This window comes from Eptesicus fuscus, chromosome 12 (genome assembly GCF_027574615.1).
Source record: "Eptesicus fuscus isolate TK198812 chromosome 12, DD_ASM_mEF_20220401, whole genome shotgun sequence".
NCBI lineage: Eukaryota > Metazoa > Chordata > Mammalia > Chiroptera > Vespertilionidae > Eptesicus > Eptesicus fuscus.
In genome coordinates, this window is record NC_072484.1 from 10,913,058 (window position 1) to 10,934,425 (window position 21,368).

Sequence of the window (21,368 nt, forward strand, 5' to 3'; positions counted from 1 at the left end):
GTCTTAATTTTTATTGTATCTTTAATGTATATCATATGTGGGAGGAGGGAAACAGTGAGAAACTTCCTTTTTTTCTTCTTCTATATTTATTTATTTTTTTCTGCTTCTGTTCCCTTTTCTCTCTTTCCCCTGTCCTTTATTTTGAAAGCAGGGACCTATGAATTGGGGTATAACCCCTGGTCCATAGATTTGTTCTAGTGTTTTCATGGACTCTACTTGACTCTGTTACAGACCATCGTGTGGTCTGTAAGGGGTTTTCGGAACAAAGATGCATGATGTGAGTAAATCCAGGGAAAGAATACCTAGTCTGACAGGCCCACCCTAACACTAAGCAGCACCTTTCTGACTGCCAAATGCCTTCTTCCTGCCCCAGCTGTCCCTGGCCTTGGCTACTATTAGTGGTACCCGGCTTTATATCTTGACATCATCACTCCTCTTCTTGCTCCAAGATTTGGCAGATAGCGTATTCCTCCTGCTGATTCATGTAGAAAATAAAAATATTGCGGAGGCCAGATATGGCGGGGATCTCTCTTTTCCGTGTCCAGCACGGAAAGAGAGATGAACGAACCGGTTCTAAGTGGAGGCAGCCAGGGATTGAGAAATGAAGAAAGAAAGAGAGAGAGAGAGAGGGAGGGAAGAAAAGAAAAGAAAAGAAAAGAAAAGAAAAGAAAAGAAAAGAAAAGAAAAGAAAAGAAAAGAAAAGAAAAGAAAAGAAAAGAAAAGAAAAGAAAAGAAAAGACGCAGAGATAGATTTATAAAGCTGGGAGCTGGGTGGGACGCTGCCCTCTTCTGATGGAGAGGCGGGGACCCTGAGCCCACGAAGCGCATTTATTTATATATCCCCAAATACCAGGAAGTATCACCAAAACTTAGGATCAAAGGAGCTTATTTGCATTCTTGAGTAGGCCCAAGCATTCCTGGTGCTTGACTGGATTTACATATCTAAGCCCGCTCCTGCTCCCGACACCTGGGCAAAGGTAAAAAGTCAGTACTGATAACATGTCCAGCCTTTTTGGGGAAGCATGTTCCCAGGGCGCGGCTCTGCCTGTCGCCCCGAGTTCAGCTGACAATAATTAAAGAAATGCCCATGTGCCTTCCCAGGGGGCCCTCTACAAAATACAACCTTTGATAAGATTTGGACACCCAACTTTCAGTAACCAAATGGGATTCTACATACGGAACCTATTCAATTCATCCAAAGATTTCCTCCTCCCTTTAAGCAATTTGTATGGATTCTGGAGCCATAAGTTTGAGTTGGGGTGAATTTACTCGTTTTGATTGATACCGCCTAGTTGGCACACCTGAAATCTGATCCGGGACCATTTCTTCAGTGTCAAGCCCCTAAGCATAGCACATAAAGCCCTTTGTGATCTTGCTCCCCTCTGTTTTTCTAGCCTCCTCTCAAGTTCTTGCCGTACATACCCTTCATTCCAGCTATACCGAACTGCTTTTAGTTCCTCAAATGTATGTTCTCCCTCTATGCCCCTTTGTCTTCATGTGTGCCCTTCACTTTCCTGTTTCAGAGTTGTTCTTTCAAGGCCTTATCCTAGAGTCACCTCTTGAATATTTTCCTGACCCTGCCTCACAGCATGATTTTGTAGCTGTTCTCCTGTGCTCCCTTATTAACCTATAACATATATAAAGATGTGCTCAAATAAGTGAATACCTTGATGAATTTTTACAGAATGAGCTATACCTATGTAACCAGTACTCAAGTCAAGAAATAAAAGATAACCAGAAACCCCCTTCAGTCCCCCTACCCCCATACCTATACTCCTGACGTTTAACACTATAGTTTTGTTGTGCTTGTGTTTGGGCTTTCTGTACATGGAATTATACCATATGTGCTCCTTGGTGTCATTTTACATAATATATGAGAGATTCATCTGTGAGGTTGCAAATAGTCGTAGTTTGCTTATTCTAATCCTGCTGAAATTAAATAGGCTACAAATTTTTAATCTGTTCTATTGATGGACTTCTGAGCTCTTTTCAGATTGGGCTATTTTGAATGGTTCCTCATATTACAAATAATGTTGCACAAGGTTTTGAATAAATTTGTGCCTTATATTAAGGAACACTGCAAAACCAAACAATTTCATAAGGAGTGAGAGTACCAGAGAACTTTTTGCGGGGAGGGCTGGGCGGGGGGTGGTGGTGGTGAGCTCTGCTCAATTGGTAAAAAGGAATTGCTGAACTTTTCTTAGGAACAGGTTAGTGCAGGGAAGCTGGTTAACTCACAACATTTTGGGTTCTTCTCATAAAGGAGTAGGGAGGTAATATAATAGAAAGGCTTAAATACCATTATCCAGGCATCCTTAGGCACAGCTGAGTTCAGAAGATTCATTTGTTTATTGTCCCAGCTTAGATCCTAATTTTATTTAAATGTTTATTATGCATCTTCTGTGATCCAGACACACTGTTCTAGCCCAGGGAGGGCATAGCATCTTGCCCTCATGGAGCTCACAGTCTATTGAAGGAGATAACAGTAGACAAGACAAATAAAAAAAATACATAGTATGTTAAATAGAAACATAGAGCAGAGAAAGTAGAGAGAGAGAGAGAGAGAGAGAGAGTGTGTGTGTGTGTGTGTGTGTGTGTGTGTGTGTGTGTGTTGGGGTGTTTAGGCACTGAGAGTAAGACACAGATTTTAAAGAGTGATCAGGAAAGAAATGGCCTTCTTTTTCTACTTCTCTTTCAGCTTACCAAGCCAGATGTAACAAACACTAAGGATACACACGTTTAGGATAAAAAATTATAGACTCTTAAGTATATAGAGTCTTATAATTCTGTCTTTTCCTCTTGGGTTCATTTTGCTCCTAATCTGAAATGACAGATTTCATTATCTTGTGAGGAATTTTTATGAGTCAGTGGTTTATTAATGTGTGTGTTCAAGTGACAGTTGTGTTACCTGATTCATAGGCTATGGAAGTTGACTGGAATTCCAATGGAGAGGGGCAGGGTATGTCTTCCTGTTAGGAGACCAGTGCTTTGCTCCCGGAAACTTCAGTTAAAGCCATGGCTCACGGCTCTTACATTGGCATCTGGCAGGCATTTCCGATTAGGTAAACCTGAATGGGGCTTATTTTTCTCAACCAATTTGTGGTCATTAGAGATCCCTCCAAATGGGGCTGGATAACTATTACAATTTCTCATGAAAGTGTAAAAAGTTGTTAGTATGCCTGAATTTGTAGTAAATGTTATTTTAGCACATGTCATACTGTATTATAATTATTTAATTGTGTCTGCCTCATCCTGTGTTGTCTTACTCATCCTTGACCCCCAGTGGCCTAGTACTGTGTGTGGAAAGCACTCAGTCAAGTAGCTACTCAGTAGAGACTGAAACAATGGAGGATTTAACCGCTGTGTATCAGTTCAGAAAAATGTTTTTAAGCTGTGATTCAGCCACTGTTGATCAGAACCATATTATTGGAAAGTACTGTTTTTTTCAGAGTAAAGCGCATCGAAATGTTGCGGAACCTCACTTCTCTCTGTTTTTTACTTCACTAACCTTGTGACCTTGGGTAAATGACTTCTGGAGGACTTGACTTTCTTACCTAAATAAAAAATCAAGATGTTATCTGCTTCACAAATATGTGAATATTAAATGAGATCATTTAGATTGAATGTAGTGTGTGTACATATACATTTCCTAGTTTAGGCCAGAGCCATGGGCTAAATTTAGCAATAAGACTTTTAATAGGGACACTTGTAAGCTCTTACAGTTGGGTCTATACAACCAACTGCATGGGCACAGAACAGGAGAAGGTAACTTAGCAGCAGCATATCTAAAAAGATTGAGGATTTGCTTCCAGCAAGCTTAATATGAATCAATAATATGGTGTGACTATTTTCCAACAACAGTATTAATTATCTACTGATTAACTACCATGTAATGGAAGTTTTAAATGCTATGAACAGAAATATCCAAAACAGAATTTCCCATTGTGAGCTCTGTAGAGAATCACTTGGTGTTACTAATTATTCCATGGGGGTAGAGGGTGACGCTGGTTTGGGAAATGGTGGGTTAGTTAGATCATTGAACATCTATGTTGGAGAATTTCTTTGGTCTTGAGTTATTGTGAATTGTGGGTCTCCATGAGGGAGCTCGAGTTGACAGAGCTTTGGTAACAGATGGAACAGGGCTGCTGGTAATTGCTTGTTTCTGGACCCATCAGACTGCACCTGGACCACTCTGCCAGCACGGGCACTGCCCTTTGTCAAGAGGAGACCATAGGGCCAGTATCCATAGGAGAGCAGCCAGGATGGGGAGGGAAGTGTGATGGGAGGGGCACATGGCAGGGGCGGGGAGAGGGGACAGGACAGTTAGGGTATGAGGGTGATTGGTTGGGTGTGAGGGAGACTGAAAATATCTGAAATGCAGGAAAGGGATTTGACTGTTTTGTCAAGGGGCAGAATGAGAACCAGTAGGTAAAAGGGACTGGGAGATATTTTGGACCCAACCCAAAGTAAAATTTTCCTTGAAGATGGCTGTATTTTACACGCTGACTCTGTTCTTGGAAGGCATCGTTTTGGGGTGGTGTGAAAGCATTAGGTGTTTTTGAAAAGTGCTCTTTAAAATCCCATCCAGTCCCAAATCTATAAATTTGTGATTTTTTTCTTTTGTTTTGCAAAATTTATTCCCTCAGCATTTTATTTTTTCAGCATTGTGCTCATTCCTGTGGATAATTAGGAAAAGCATTAATAAGATGTGGTTTAAGTTTATTGGTTGGATGACAATACTGACACATGAGACAGTTGTTTGCAAACTAAGAAAACAAAACAAAAGGCTCATTTTGCTAATCTGTAACAGAACCATAGAGATTTGAGAAGGAGAAGACAGGAGACAGGAGAAGTATGTGAACGGGTTTGAAGGATTAATAAGGTTTGCCTGGCAGAAAGAAAGGAAGCACTGCAGGTCAGCAGAAGCCCAGGGATGAAGGCAAGAGACCTAGAATTCTTTGAGCTGTAGCAGTGTGGATAAATCTGTAATTAAGAAAGATCCATCTGGCAGCTTTGTGTAAGAGATAAAGATTTGAGAGCTATCTCCTTAAGAGTAATTATTTAAAGCATCAGGGTACTTGAAATCTTTGAGGAGATTGTGGCTAGAACATGGATGAGCAAGGTCTTAAAGGTTAGTGGGTAGAGCATAAGTTCTAGTCCTGGTTCAAGTCCATTTCGCTGTTAACCTACGTGGAGAAACTGAAGCCTAGAAGTTGACTGTAAATTGGATTGTTTACTTTCCTATTAAGATAATTATGAGGATTAAATGAGATAAAGCATTATGTAACTAATTGCTCAGTAAATGTTACTTGCTATTATTTATTATGTAGCTGAAGTTCCCTAGAACTGTGGTTCCAGAAATGTGGTTCTCTGACCAACCACATCCATCACTTGTAAACTTGTTATGAGTGCAAGTCTTCGCCACCCCTCTCTGACACACTGCATCAGAGTCTCTGGGGTGGGGCCTAGGGAGCAGACTTTAAAAAGCTGCTCAGGAGAGAGGCAGGGCCAAGTTTGAGAACTGCCTTAGCTTTTGGGGTACTAGAACTAAGAAAGGGAGAGAATTTAAGAGGGGCTTAACTAAAGTGTCCTTTGCAGAGAAGAGAGTGAAATTTGTGGGGAAGGAGGTAGTGTATTTTTGGCAGTGCCTAACAGTTTTACACAATGTTCAATGAATACATGTTTTTATGCTATTGAAGAAAACTGGTTTCATAGTAGGTTGGGAATGGAAGGAGGATTTCAGGGCAGTTATATATAATATACTGTATGCGATGTTCATTATTCTGTAGTCCAAATGATAAAAAATACCACAGAACCACTTTAGAAATTTGATATTGAAGTTTAAATCTTATGTTTAACATATATTTATGGACTGTCTACCACTGTGACCAGGCACTGTGCTATCTGCTGTAAATAGGAAATGAAATATAACTCTTTGTTTTCAGAGGTGTCACAGAATTACATTTTTTCAAAGGATTTGAAGCTATCTTTTTTTTATAACACTTTCTAGCTACAGAGAATAAACACTATCTGATCTATTCTCAGACAAAGCCAGAAATTAAGCAGGTGCTTGCCTTGCAGTCAACACAAGACCTATTTTGAAAGTGCTACTTCATTTCTGAAAGCATTCTGAACATTGACTTATTTTGTTTATTATTTTATGGCTCAGCATATACCTTAGAGATGATTTGAAATCTTTTATGCTCCTGTTTAATGTGGGCCACCTGAGGTTTTCAATATTGAGAGCTATGCAGTTGGTGGGTCCCCATGTCCACCCCCATCGCCAGCACAAGCACCAAACACAGTAGCTTGGAATAAAGTAAATTGACCTCTACACTTCACCCATTTAGTTATTTACTGCCATTAGGTACAGGACACTGTGGTGATAATGATGTCTCGTTGAAGAGCCAGGGCAGCTGCAGGCCATGTATATTGAATCTGGAGGAGTGGCTCTAGCTCTCCATTGAGTACCTGCCTGGGGCTTGGTTGGAATTCGACCAAGTGTTCAGAGGATCCTAATACACCAGAGTTTAGGTTTATAAATGTGCTACTCTGTGAGACATCCCCCTTTCGCAGTGGTGTGGGGAAAGCGAGTAAACTAGATTGACTAGTTAAGAAGTATGTTTTTAGACCTCTCGATTTCTTGAAAACAGATGGCATAGTATTTGAGATGGCAAGTGGAATACCAGAATTATATTCACTCGTATTTGTGATGTCTGAGTTTCATATCATAGAGAGACTTAAAGAAAACCCAGTGGAATTCACTTTTCCAAAATGACAGTGATTGGGAAGTTAATCAGAATAATCATTTGTTATATTTTTTGTTCTGTTCTGATTTTTATCCATATATATATATATAAAGAGCCAGGGGTCGTCGCGACCGGACGGACAACCGAACAGGCAGGCTGCGTGGGGTGACCAGGCTGGTGGGCGGGGGTGGGTAGGGGGCCAGTGAGGGACGACCAAAGGCGATGACCAAAACAACCAAACAGCCAGTCACCATGAGATGCATGGAGAACCTTGTGGGCCCTCCCCAACGGCCCAAAGGATCTGATCGCAGCAAGGCTGGCAGCCGGAGGGTGGGCGGTGGGGGGCATGAGGCTGCAAAGGGCCAAGGCGCAGGCAGCCGTGGGCAGCTGTGAAGATCCCAGGCTCAGGCAGCCGCGGGTGGCTGTGAAGGGCTGAGGCTTGGCTGTGAAGGTCCCAGGTTCAGGCAGCTGTGGGTGGCTGCGAAGGGCCAAGGCGTGGCTGCAAAGGGCCCAGGCTCAGGCTGTCAGTGGCAGCAGGAGCAGCGGGATAATGGGGACAGCGCCTTCCCCTGATCCACCAGGTCACCTCCTGCAGAGGGAGGCCAGACTGCGGCTTAGGCCGGGGGCCGAGGCAGTTAGGGGTGATCAGGCCAGCAGGGGAGCAAGTTACAGTCCAATCAGGCTGGCAGGGGGGCAAGGTAGGGGTGATCAGCCCGGCAGGCAGAGGCAATTAGGGGCAATCAGGCAAGCAGGCAGAGGGGTTGGGAATGGTCAGGCAGGCAGGCAGGCAGGCCAGCGGTTCAGAGCCAGTGGTCCCGGATTGCGAGAGGGATGTCCCAGATTGGAGAGGGTGCAGGCCGGGCTGAGGGGAACACCCCCCCCCCCATGCACGAATTTCGTGCACCGGGCCTCTAGTTAATATATAATTGATATATAACATTATATTAGTATTGGTTGTACAGTATCATGATTTTATATTTATACATATTGCAAAGCAAATATGTTTCAATTGACACTTGAATTTAGCCCCTTCTTTTTTCCCTTTACTTAGGACTTCAGGGCTGAGGTGGGTGGGTAGTGAATACTGATTACATTCTTCCATTATTTTCTTTTTCTCTCCAAATACCCCAAAGACAAGTAGCTGGAGTCTTAGTCCACCATTTTCATAAGGTTGCCAAGACCAGACCTAGATCTGAGTGTTTCGTTAAGCACAGCAGTCAGTGGTTTCCATTCTCTGCGGATAGCCGTCAAGTGTTGAGAAAGTGAATTAAAGAGATCAGAGAACTTACTTTTTTTAAAGATGCTTTTATTTACACTTTACACAAGGTTGAGAAACATTATACTGTCCCTTTGGCCATCACCACACTATTGTCTGTTTCTGTGGTTATGCATACATGTGAGATCAGATATCTTTTTTAAAAGGTTTTAATTGATTCATAAAGGTCTTTCTGATCGTCCCCTTGCTAGAATACAGATTGAATATTTGAAGACCTGGTGGAGTATAATTTTGTAAATGTATGGTTTTTCTGCAACTGCTGAATATTGACAGAAATTCCCCCTAAGTCCTACTAGCTACCCAAGGAATGTTAGTGTCCTGAAAACATTGAACCCAGTGTGGAAAACAGAGTTATGGCATTTGTAGGGTTTTAGAGTTGAAAGAGTTTTTTAAAAAGTAAAGAAACCAAAGTTATATATGTTTTTTTGTTTTGTTTTGTTTTAATGGTTGCTTTCGAATTCACCCCCTTTTTCCTCTCCCTTCTCTTTTCTGCAGTGAACACCTACCTCTTCATGATGCAAGCTCAAGGCATTCTGATCCGGAACAACATGAGGACAATAGGTGCTCAGGTTTATGAGCAGGTGGTTCGGAGCGCTTATGCCAAGAGGAACAGCAGCCTAAATGACTCAGGTATATTTTTAGTAAAGACGTGGTCTGCTTAGAATGTCTCCTCCCAGGAGAGGGAAAATTGGTGAGAATAATTGTCTTTGATGAGACAAAGTACATTGTAAAAGAGGGAAGGTTTGGCCGAGTCTTACCTTATTACTAAAAAGAAGCTCTTGCAAAATGAATCCTTGTTTGCTTTGCTAATAGTATGTTAAGCTCAACTAAATGACTCCATTTTCTGTTCCTAATAACTTACCAGGGACAGGGAGGTAAAGAGTATCTTTCAAGACACCTTTTTTTTTCAGTGTAGTTGCCCCAAGTAGGCAGATTAAGCACAGATTAGGACACCAGCAAAACAGGAGCACCAAAAGCTGTTTCTGGAAGTAATTTCAAAAAATGTATCTGTACTGGCAATGAGTAAAAACAGAAATGGGGTGGACTTCCTGATACTTATCTTATGGCTTCACATGTGGGATTTGTTAGTTTTGTTTTTTGAGTCACACAGGGTGATGACAATGTTCCATATTCTTTTCAAAGCTAATCTAGCCTGGTTCCCACACAGGAAAAGTCACTCTAACTCTGTTCTTCCTATTGGACTCTACTCGAATTTGTTCTACCCAGTAGAACACATTGTCCATGAATGCTTATTAATAACTTGATTTCATAATAATCTTGTCATCCGGGACAGTTTCCACAAATTAAAAAAGCAGCTTCTGAAAGAAGTTTACTAGGTCACCTGGTTTACCTTTCCCAGTCAGGTGTGGTTTTCATCTTGTGGTTTAATTCTAACTCCGTGGCCTAGCCTGATGGTCAGATTCATTCAGCCTTAAAGAAAGCCTTTCATACTATTCACTTAAACATTACTGTGGTGGACACAAGAGTGAACATTTCTGCTCCAATCTTTGAAACTTATACCTGTGGTTCTTATTACCTTACTAGAGGCCCGGTGCACGAAATTCGTGCACGGAGGGGGGTTGTCCCTCAGCCCAGCCTGTACCCTCTCCAATCTGGGACCCCTCAAGGGATGTCCGACTGCGCGTTTAGGCCTGATTCCGGTGGGATCGGGCCTAAACGGGCAGTCGGGCATCCCTCTCACAATCCAGGACTGCTGGCTCCCAACTGCTTGCCTGCCTGCCTTCCTGATTGCCCCTAACCGCTTCTGCCTGCCAGCCTGATCACCCCCTAACCACTCTGCTGCCAGCCTGTTTTGCCCCCAACTTCCCTCCTCTGCCGGCCTGGTCACCCCTAACTGTCCTCTCCTGCAGGGTTGTCACCTCCAACTGCCCTCCCTTGCAGGCCTGGTCCTTCTCAACTGCCCTCCCTTGCAGGCCAGGTGCCTCCCAACTGCCCTCTCCTGCTGGCCATCTTGTGGTGGCCATCTTGTGTCCACATGGGGGCAGGATCTTTGACCACATGGGGGCAGCTATATTGTGTGTTGCAGTGATGATCAATCTGCACATTACTCTTTTATTAGATAGGATAGAGGCCTGGTACAGGGGTGGGGGCCAGCTGGTTTGCCCTGAAGGGTATCCCTGATCAGGGTGGGGTTCCCTTGGGGCGTGGGGCAGCCTGAGCTAGGGGCCTGTGGTGGTTTGCAGGCCGGCCACGCCCCCTGGCGACCCAAGCGGAGGCCCTGGTATCTGGAATGTATTTTCCTTCTACAATTGAAACTTTGTAGCCTGGAGCAGAGCCAAGCCTGGGGCTCCCGCCGAGGCCGGCAGCCATTTCTGTTGGGGTTATAATTGAAACTTTGTAGCCTTAAGCGGGTGGGCCTGGCCAGGGTGTATGGAAAGCTTTGCTTCCCCTGTTGCCGGCAGCAACCCTGGCCTGCTCTCAAGCTCCATTCTGCCGCCATTTGTTTGAATTTGTTTACCTTCTATAATTGAAACTTTGTAGCTTGAGTGGAGGCTTACTCTGTTACCTAGGAAACCTTGCTCTCTGTGGCTGTAGCCATCTTGGTTTGGGTTAATTTGCATACTCGCTCTGATTGGATGGTGGGCGTGGCTTGTGGGCATGGCTTGTGGGTGTATCAGAGGTATGGTCAATTTGCATATTTGTCTATTATAAAATAGGATTAGAGGCCCGGTGCATGAATTCATGCACTGGTGGGGGGCGTGGCCTGCGAGGATCGGCCCACCGTGGGAGCTCTGCTCATCCAGGTCAGCCGAGCAGCTGTGGACCTGCCCTCTGAGCGGTTGCTGAATGAGGAAATATCTGAGTTGATATTTCGGGGTAATGTCTTGGGTAAAAGCGTGTTCTGTGTCCTGGAGGAACCTGGCAGAGAGCTTTGCACCCCTAAGTCACTCGGTGAATGTCTTGATGTGTGATGCCAGGTTGGTGACACCATTGTGGATGTTCAGGGCAGCCATGCTCCAGGATCCTCAGCCATCAGGATAGCCTCCCCAGGAGGGTCCAGAGTCACGTCCCCTCTTACCATCTGCCTATGCCAGCTCCCCACACTCTTTCTAGAACACACCTTAGAGGGCCTGCATCAGCTGGTGGGGTCAGACCAGAGTCTGGATTGTCTGGGGTATTTAATAGGTGCAGAGACTTGGCTTCATCCTGGGCCTGCTAGCGGCTGCTCCCACTGTAGGAGCAGCCACTCATCCTGGTCAGCCAAGCGGCGTTCCCACTGTGGGAGCGCACTGACCACCAGGGGACAGTTCCTGCGTTGAGCATCTGCCCCCTGGTGGTCAGTGTATGTCATAGCGACTGTTTGACCAGCTGTTCTGGTCGTTCCACCATTCGGTCGCTGGGCTTTTATATATATTAGTGGCCTAATGCGTGACATTCGTGCGCGGGGGGGGGGGGGGGGGTGTCCCTCAGCCCGGCCTGCGCCATCTCCAATCTGGGACCCTTCAGGAGATGTCCGACTGCTCTCGCAATCCGGGACCGCTGACTCCTCTAACTGCTCGCCTGCCTGATTGCCCCTAACCACTCTGTCTGCCGGCCTGCTCAGCACCAACTACCCCCTCCCCCCCCCCCCCCCCGCCAGCCTGATCACCCCCAACTGCCCTCCCCTCCTGGCCTGATTGCCCCTAACTGCCTCTGTCTCAGCCCAGCCACCATGGCTTTGTCCGGACGGATGTCCAGGAAGGTCTCCCAATCTAATTAGCATATTTCCCTTTTATTAGTATAGATAGAGGCCTGATGCACGGGTGGGGGCTGGCTGGTCTGCCCTGAAGGGGGTCCCGGATCAGGGGGGGGCGTCCCTTGGGGGGCAGGGCTGGCCTTGGGTGAGGGGCCTGCAGTGGTTTGCAGGCCAGCCACACCCCCATGGGGGTGGGGGCGGTCCCTGCTGGGGGGCGTGGCCAGCCTGGGCAAGGGGCTGAGGGCCATTTTCAGGCTGGCCACACACCCTTTGAGGTGGGGATCCCCGCTGGGAGGCCATGGCCAGCCTGGGCAAAGGGCTGAGGGCCGTTTACAGGCCAGTCACACCCCCATGGGGGTGGGGGTCCCTGCTGGGGGGCATGGTCAGCCTGGGTGAGGGGCTGAGGGCTGTTTTCAGACTGGCCACACCCCCTTTAGGGTGGGGGTCTCCGCTGGGGGGGGCATGGCCAGCCTGGGTGAGGGCCATTTTCAGGCTTGCCATACCCCCTTTAGGGTGAGGGTTCCCGTTGGGGGGCATGGCCATCCTGGCCGAGGGGTTGAGGGCCATTTGCAGGTTGGCCATGCCCCCATTGGGGTGAGGGTCCCTGTGGGGGGCGTGGCCAGCCTGGGCAAGGGGCTGAGGGCCATTTGGGGGTGGTTTGCAGGCCGGCCAAGCTCCCGGCTTTGTCCTGAAGGACGTCCGGAAGGTCTCCTGGTCTAATTAGCATATTACTCTTTAATTAGTATAGACTAGTATTTAGATAAGCACTGATTATATAAAGAGGAGAAAAGAACACAGGTTAGATAGCTTGCCTAAAATAATATTGTAAGAACCTGTTCCTGACTATTTTTGTAAAAGATAATATACATAGGCAGTTCTTTACCTTTGAGAGAAAGCTGTCTTTTTTATGTCTCTCTTTTTTAACGCTTTCAAAAATTGAACAAAGAAGTATTTCCAGATGGTTAAATGGGACTGCCGTGAGGCTTGTCCAGTTGAGCCAGGAATGATTTTCATTTTAAAAATAGATTCTGAGATTTTATTCTGCTAAGCACTCATGATTTGCCTTACTTCTCTAAGGACTAGTGTGCTTTCCTATGGCTTCTTACTAATTTCACTCAAGCCTAGTATTATAAAATATGGATATTTAAGTTTTTTTTCTTTCCTTCAAATCAGTCCTCCCTTCTTCTGCAGCTCAATGCAGAAATGAGATTGTCTTTGCAGACATTGCTAATGAGAATTACCCTGTGTGCTTGGGATCTCAAAAGAAAGCGTAGCCTCTCCAAGGGAAGTTAAATCTTTAAAATTGACCACATTCTAATTTATCAGTCTGTCCTGCTGGCCAACTTGGCAGCAACAAAGGACTATAGTTTGCAAACCAGATAAGCGTTGGTAATTCCTTTTTGTTTGCAGAGAGCAAGTGATGACTTTTCAGAGTTTTTAGCCCAACTGTGGTCTCAGGACAAATTGCCTGAGTTCTGAACCATACCTGGGAGAGGAATCCCTACAGTTCCCAAAGTCACGGAAGAAGGCTGAGCACGATTTTTGTGCCCTAATTCAGTGGTCGGCAAACTCATTAGTCAACAGAGCCAAATATCAACAGTACAACGATTGAAATTTCTTTTGAGAGCCAAATTTTTAAACTTAAACTTCTTCTAACGCCACTTCTTCAAAATAGACTCGCCCAGGCTGTGGTATTTTGTGGGAGAGCCACACTCAAGGGGCCAAAGAGCCGCAGGTGGCTCGCGAGCCGCAATTTGCCGACCACGGCCCTAATTCATCCTGTGTGGCATTAGGTTTTGCTAATGATGCCACACACTTTGTGTGATTTGATTAGAACATGGCTCAGTCCGATGGACAGGATTTTATGTTACTGCCACTTTTCACAGGTAGTACAAATCGTCTTGGGGGGTGTTGAAGTGCCTTGGTCATGTGACATTCCCTGAACCCTGCCCCAAACTTGCTTTAGGTTGTGTGGTAAAATTAGGGAGTTCTTTGACGGTCCTTCCAGAGTTCTTTGCCCTGTTTCACTCTGGATAAAGGAACATTTGTGCCGTTGTGACATTTATCCAGTCACAATGATCCTGCCACTCCACGGTTAGGTGATGCTAGGACTTCTTTCTGGGCATTTAGTGAGGTGGTCTGTTCTCTTTGAGAAGTTAGAGGGGCGCATAGCAGGACTCTCCCTACACTGCTGCTGGTCTTGAACACAGGTTCTCACACATTCCCTGAGCGTTATTGTCCTTGAAAACTGAGTGCAGGAGTGACTTGCACTCTTGGAAGGCATATCCAGGAACTCATTTGGTTTTGCATGTATTTCTCAAATTATCATACACCAAAATAATTCTTTCCATCATCCTTGTGGTTGAAATGGTTAATCATCCATTTTGTGTTTAATTTGTGCTATTTCCCTTATAAATTGGAAGTCTTTGCTGTTGGGGGCTATGTTATTATGCTATGCACTTTACTTGCATTACCTCCATGGGATCCTCACAAGGACTCAGTAAGGTAACTGCCTGTCCCCATTTAGGGGTGAAGGGGTCAAAGCATATAGGAGTGAGAAGACTCGAGGCAGCAGTGGAGTTGGGATTGGCTGGTCTCTGAGTCCCAGCAGTGTCCTCACAGCCTCTGTCATCTTTGTATCCCCAGTTCCTTGTACACTGCCTAGACCAGTGGTCAGCAAACTGCGGCTCGCGAGCCACATGCCGCTCATGAGCCGCGGTTTGCCCTCTGTTGACTAATGAGTTTGCCGACCACTGACCTAGACTCTCGATTCCAATAATTACAGGCTGTTGTTGTTCCTTGTGATTAAGCCCCTATTCCAGTGGTCGGCAAACTCATTAGTCAACAGAGCGGCAAACCGCAGCTCGAGAGCCACATGCGGCTCGTGAGCCGCAGTTTGCCGACGACTGGCCTAGACCATAGGAGACTCTCAGTAAATGATTTTTTTGAATGTGCAAGGGAATAGATTTAATAAGAAAACAGAGGTAAGTGTTGTCGCCTAATTTTGAGATTACCATCTTGATTGGCTTCTATGTTATTGGCACATCCTTAGTGAGTTAGTATTAAAGAAAAAATACAATTTCATTTAATGTGTGTCCAGTGAAAAGCTATCAATTTTATTCATTTCAAAGCAGTTCTCTGCCTAGCACAGTCAGAGGGCATTCTGGATCTAAAGCTGCTGAGATAGCCAGATGACTGTCACCTCTGACCCAGCCACTCCCACTAGGAGTGCTATGAGCTTGAGGACAGTAGCCTGGACTATGGTCGTCTGCCAGCTCCTGCCCTACCCTGTAAGTAGTGCCATGCCACTCACACACATTAAAAGGCCTTCATTAGCCAAGTGTAGCTAAAAAGCATCGTGTGACATTTAAGTAGTGCTAGCTTTCTTTATCCTTAAAAGCTAAAGTGGTTGTCTAATAAGAATGTTCTTTTGGGGGTAGGAGTATGAGCCTGGAATGAGCCTGAATTAATGACCTGGAGAAGCTTCTTGTTATCACTGAAAGCCATAGGAAGGGGAGACTAGGCGTAGTAGGAGAGACAAGCAAGATAATATTGACATCAGAAGAGAATTCTCTGGGTTCATCCAGTCTAGCTATTTAGTTTTATAGATGAGGTGAGGAGTTGGATGGCCTAGCATTTCTCATACTTAAATATGAATTTCCAGGTGCTATCCTATCTAGTAACATTTAAAAAAATATATATATATATATATATTTATTTATTTCAGAGAGGAAGGGAAAGGGAGAGAGAGATAGAAACATCAGTGATGAGAGAGAATCATTGATCGGCTGCCTCCTGCAAGTCCCACACTGGGGATCAAGCCCGCAATCTGGGCATGTGCCCTGACTGGGAATTGAACTGTGACCTTCTCGTTCATAGATCGATGCTCAACCACTGAGCCATGCCAGCCGGGCCTATCTAGAAACTTTTAACCAGAGGGAGATTTCTTACTTCTGTGCACACACATGCACACAGACCTCTCACAAACACTTACGGCCCTAATCCCCTCCTAGTCACACACTCAGAAAAATGTTCTATTAACCACATCACTCAAAACCGGTCTGTTGCCCTGGCTTGTTTGGCTCAGTGGATAGAGCATCAGCCTGTGGACTGAAGGGTTCTGGGTTCGATTACCAGTCAAGGCATATGCCCAGGTTGTGGGATCGATCCCCAGTAGGGGGGCGTGCAGGAGGCAGCCGATCAATGATTCTCTCTCATCATTGATGTTTTTCTCCCTCTCCCTTCTTCTCTGAAATCAATAAAAAATATATTAAAAAAAACACACACACAAACAAAAAAAAAACCAGATCTGTTACCATAGGCAAATAAAATGAGTGAAGTCATCGCCAGTGTATTCTGTGGTATATTCAGTGAGGTAGATATTCATACCTCTTTCTCTCTGGTTTTTAGATGCTCAGTCCATAGTCTTCTGTATGTCTGCTCTCTGCAGGTAGTCAGCCTTAAGCATGCTAACTCTTGAAGAATGCTAATTCTTTATGTTCCACAGATATTGTCCCCATGACATCTTTCTAGCATATGTACATGTCCACATTTTTAAGCAGAGAGGCAAGTGTTTGTTTTTTTTCTCAAAGGGAGGGGAAAGTGGTGGTTCTTTCTGGAATCTTTTGGTGGGCACTTTCCAGACCCTGCTCAACTAAATTTGGTAATATAAGGCAGAAAGCAGATTTTTGCCATACCTCATATTGGGGTAGCCCTGTCAGTCATGACTGTACTTTAGAATCCCTCGGGGTGGGGTGGGGGCTTGGAAAAATCCTGATGCCTGCACCATGCCCCCGAGGTTCTTATTTAATTAGCCTGGCCATTAGGGGGTTTAAAGCTTCTAGATGATTCTAACGTGCAAACAAAGCTGCCGAACCACTGGTATAGAATAAAATTGAATAAACAGGCCATTTGGATCTGTAGGTAGGAAGGATGTGTGTTGTTTTCCCATTTTATAAATGTAAAAACAGCTGCCTTCTTTGCCCTTCCACTCCCTTGCTGGAAGAATGAAATGAAATAGATTTAAATGAAAAGGTAAAACCGTGGCCATGGACATTCAGCAAGCTTGTTCTTTTTCGTTCAGTAGTTCCCTCACTCAGTAAAAACCTGCGTTAGAAGAGCCTTTGATGGTTGGTTCCCCTGAGAAGCACCTGCAGTATAACCCATCCATTTCCAGGCCGGACAGGAGAACCAGGGCCCCACAGTAACCATGCAGCTTCACCAGGCCATGAGCAATTCATGTCCTCTGCCTCTTCCACTTCTATAAGATTTTTGTCTATAGAACTTAAAATTAGAAAAGAGGAAATTAGGGGTTTGCGGGGGGGGTTCCCCCAAGATGTAGGGCCAAGTTATAGAGGACTTCCATCTAGGAGTTGTGTATTTGAGGGTTGTTGTGTTTTTTTTAATGACACTATTCATTTAGTAACCAGAAGAAAAACTATGTGGGGTTTTGTTCCATGCTAATTGCTATCGGGCTTATTATATCAGTGTTTGAATGAAGTAGGAAGGAACTGGTCTGTGTCTTTAAACCCCCAAAAGTAGGATCAAGGTTAGAAAGTGTCTTGTCTCCTCTCCTACACGTTTATTGTTGTTATTGTTTTTACTTAATTCCTGTTTAGGTTGTAGCTCCAAGGTTTGGTTCTATCATTGCCCAGAATTATTATTCACTTCTGTTTTTTGTTGATTTGCTTATGAAAATGCTTATTATAATACCTCTGAGAATCTCTTTGCCTTCTAGGAAAATACAGTATAATTACTGTGATGCTGTTTTAAAGAGAAGTATGTGTATAATTAAGCAAAATCAGAACCATCTATTAGTATAGGACCGTGGTCGGCAAACTGCGGCTCGCGAGCCACATGCGGCTCTTTGGCCCCTTGAGTGTGGCTCTTCCACAAAATACCACGGCCTGGGTGAATCTATTTTGAAGAAGTGGCGTTAGAAGAAGTTTAAGTTTACAAAATTTGGCTCTCAAAAGAAATTTCAATCGTTGTACTGTTGATATTTGGCTCTGTTGACTAATGAGTTTGCCGACCACTGGTATAGGAGGTTCTTGACAAAGCTTTTGAAATGTTAATACCTTCAGAAAAGGCTCAACAACTTAGGACAGGTTTGCATGTGTAAACTAAGGACTTTGGGCTAATTTCTGTGTAAATGTAATTTTACCTTTGGGGTTAATGCTGACTTGGTTTATGTCTTTATATAAATGCAGGCTTAGTGTTTTGTTTTGTTTTGTTTAAATATATTTTATTGATTTTTACAGAGAGGAAGGGAGAGGGATAGAGAGTTAGAAACATCGATGAGAGAGAAACATTGATCAGCTGCCTCCTACACAACCCCCACTGGGGATCGAGCCTGCAAACAAGGTACATGCCCTTGACTGGAATCGAACCCGGGACCCTTCAGTCCGAGGGCCGATGTACTATCCACTGAGCCAAACCAGTTAGGGCCAGGCTTAGTGTTTTTCAGGGAAGCTACAACTTGAAAGGACAGAAAGTGTCTGTTTCTTTCATCCCCTGTTAAGTGACTGTTAAAATTCTCTCCCAGTTGCCTCTCATTGAGTTTTGTCCTCTGAGTACTTGTAGAGTAGGCAGTCATGTGCCTATATTAAAGGATTCACTATATTAGAAGTTTAATTCTTGGAAACGATCTCATAGTGCTTTTTAAAAAATATCTGAGCCCAGCTGGTGTGGCTCAGTGGTTGAACATCAACCTATGAACCAGGAAGGAGGTCACAGTTTGATTCCCTGTCAGGGCATATGCCTGGGTTGTGCAGTTCTCTCTCATCACTGGTATTTCTCTCTTTCTCTCCCTCTCCCTTCCTCTCTGAAATCAGTAAAAATATATTTTAAAAGTAATAAAATAAAAAAATATTTGAATTGAAGATTCTGGAATTTCAGGTTGCAAAGTGAATTTGAATAGAAAGTTTTAATGTTCATAGAATCATATGAGTCCAAAAAGATTGGTGAGAGTGATTTTAATACTCTGAAAAAATAGTACAGTCTAATGGAAAGATCTCTGATCCAGAGTTGAGTCAGATTTTTGTCATGTAATAGCCAAGTCTCCTTGTATGAGTTGTCTATGTTGTGCCTCAGTTTCCTTATCTGTAAAAAAGTAAGAGGTTGGAGTGGCTTCCTTCTTAGAATCCCCTAGGAAAAAGGCGTCTGCTTCACACACTTAAAACCCCACTAAATGACAGTAAAAAAGTGTGTGTGTGTGTGTGTGTGTGTGTGCGCGCGCGCGCGCATACATAAGAATGAAGAGAACAAGAAAGCAGACCACAGCAAAAAATTTTGGAAGTTGGAAAACAGATAAAAGGATTTAATAGACCCCCCCCCCCGCAAAAAAAAAAACCTGACTGCTAATGTGGCAGCAAGGAAAGTCATCAACCACCCCAGTTTATACCCCCAAATCTTCTAGAAGCTCAGGAATGAGCAATATCAAGTACTTTTAGAGAAAAAAATAAAGGTGGCACCTGGCCAGTGTGGCTCAGTGGTTGAGTGTCGACCTGTGAACCAGAAGGTCATGGTTTGATTCCCAGTCAGGGGACCTGCCCAGGTTGTGGGCTCAAGCCCCAGTGGGGGTGTGCAGGAGGCAGCTAATCAGTGATTCTTATCATTGATGTTCCTATCTCCCTCTCCCTTCCTCTATGAAATCAACAAAAATATATTTGAAAGAAATAAAGGTGGCAACTTAGATAAAGGTTGGTTGAAATCTGTTTGAAAAGCAATCAGATGCCCAGATCTCTTTCCCCATCTTGGCAAAGAATTGGAGACTTGGTAACATTCAAAGATGGTAAAACCGAGGGTCCCTCAACTTGGGTCATCTCAACTTGGTTTCCTCAGTTCCAGGATGCTTATAGCCAAGACTGCAATTCTGGCAGGAGATTAGAATAGACTTCTATGGGGAATGTGACGGGACCAAGAGGAACGATATTGATGCTGGAAGTTTCTAAACCAAACTTCTGGCTAGAATACCTTATCGTGAAGAACCTTGGTTCACACCCTTTCAGTTAGCTGATTAGTGCCCCACTCAAATATCAGCAGATGACCAAGGATTGTTGTGCTAGGGATCAAAACAGACAAGAAGTAGAAAATTAGAAGAAACAGACTATTCTGGGAGAAGAATATTAAAATAACAATAATATATATTCTCAAGGGTAAGAGAAAAAAGGATACCAAACTTGAAACAAGAATATATTATATGTATCCCTCTCCCTTCCTCTCTGTAAAAAATCAATAAAATATATTTTGAAAAAAAATTTAAAAAGAATATATTATATGAAATGAACATTCAGAAAATAAAAAGGACTCTTTGAAATAAAAAAATATAATAGCAGAAATGATCATTAAAAGTATGGCTGGGTAAAATTGAGAAAATTGGTAGAGTAGCCAAATGGCTAGGTATGGTCAACACAATGGCTAAGAATAGACCCCCTAGCAAGGCACACCACTATGACATTTTCTGAACAAAGAGAAAGTTCTTTACACTTCCAGAAAGACATTACTGGTCACCTTGACAAAGATCCCGGTTTGGAATGGCTTTGGACTTAGCAGACACAGTGGAATCTAGAAAGCAATGGGACAGCACCTTCACAATTCTAAAGGAAAATTATTTCCAGCCCAGAATTCCATAAGCCCAACCAACCGATCAGTCAAGGGAGGAAGAATAAAAACAATCAGATGTACAGGTTTCAAAATCACTTCCCATTTTCCCTTCGTAAGAGCTGCTTTGAGGATGTGCTCCATTAAGCGAGAAAAAGGGAGAAATTGAACTTGGAGAAAATGAGGAGCAATTCTGTAAAGCGATGAAAGGACTCTCCAGGACACAGGGAGGGAGATCCCAGGATAGCATCTGCACGTCAGGCACAGAGGAAAGACAGTCCAAATTGGAGTGGGTCAGAGGCACTGGACCTTCTTTGGGCCATGAAATGGACAGAATACCTGATACCTGTGAATGCAGTGATAAAGGCACTAGGGCATGGTGTTGAGCCAGTCATTAGTCTATGATAAAACTTGGCAAACAGCCCTAGCTGATTTGGCTCAGTGGTTAGAACGTTGCCCCTCAGACTGAAGGGTCCCGGGTTTGATTCCAATCAAGGTCATATGCATGGTTGCAGGCTCTATCCCTGGTCCTGGTCCGGCCGTGCAGGCAGCAACCAATCGATGTGTCTCTCACATCAATGTTTCTCTCTCTCTCTCCCCCTCCCTTTTACTCTGTCTAAAAATCAATGGAAAAAATATCCTTAACAAAAAAACCCTCACAAAAACAAACAAACAAAAAATCTTGGCAAGCATAAAAACAAGACAGTCACTCGGGGAAAAAAAATATTCAGGAAAGGAAGGAAAAGTAATCATAACTCTCCACATTTCTCAGCTATGAATAGTATCCATAACCACAGTTATCATATATGATTGTTAGGAGGCTGGAGGATGGAAATGGCATGTGTGTGGTGGGGCAGGGGAAGAAGGAGGGAAATCCTGTCCCCCATAGTGGGAAGTCAGCAGGTCAGACCTGAAACGGAAGCATCACAATGAACTGTAAGCGCAAGGAGGTAACTAGTAAAGTGGTTGGCTCACAGCAGTGAGAGTAGTTCCTTCAGAGCAGGGGTGGGGGACGTCTGGCCCCAAATCATTGGGTCTGGCCCTG

The 21,368-nt window shown here is 44.3% G+C and overlaps 1 protein-coding gene across 2 annotated transcripts in view; it reads left to right on the forward strand.

Moving 5' to 3' along the window:
* B4GALT5 (beta-1,4-galactosyltransferase 5) overlaps positions 1-21,368 on the forward strand; it is an 80,665-nt gene that overhangs the window by 50,618 nt on the left and 8,679 nt on the right. For both annotated transcript variants that reach the window (XM_008141164.3, XM_054723609.1), the window contains exon 2: positions 8,521-8,655. In XM_008141164.3, coding sequence (XP_008139386.1) covers positions 8,521-8,655 — 135 coding nt within the window. The remainder of the gene's footprint in view (positions 1-8,520; positions 8,656-21,368) is intronic.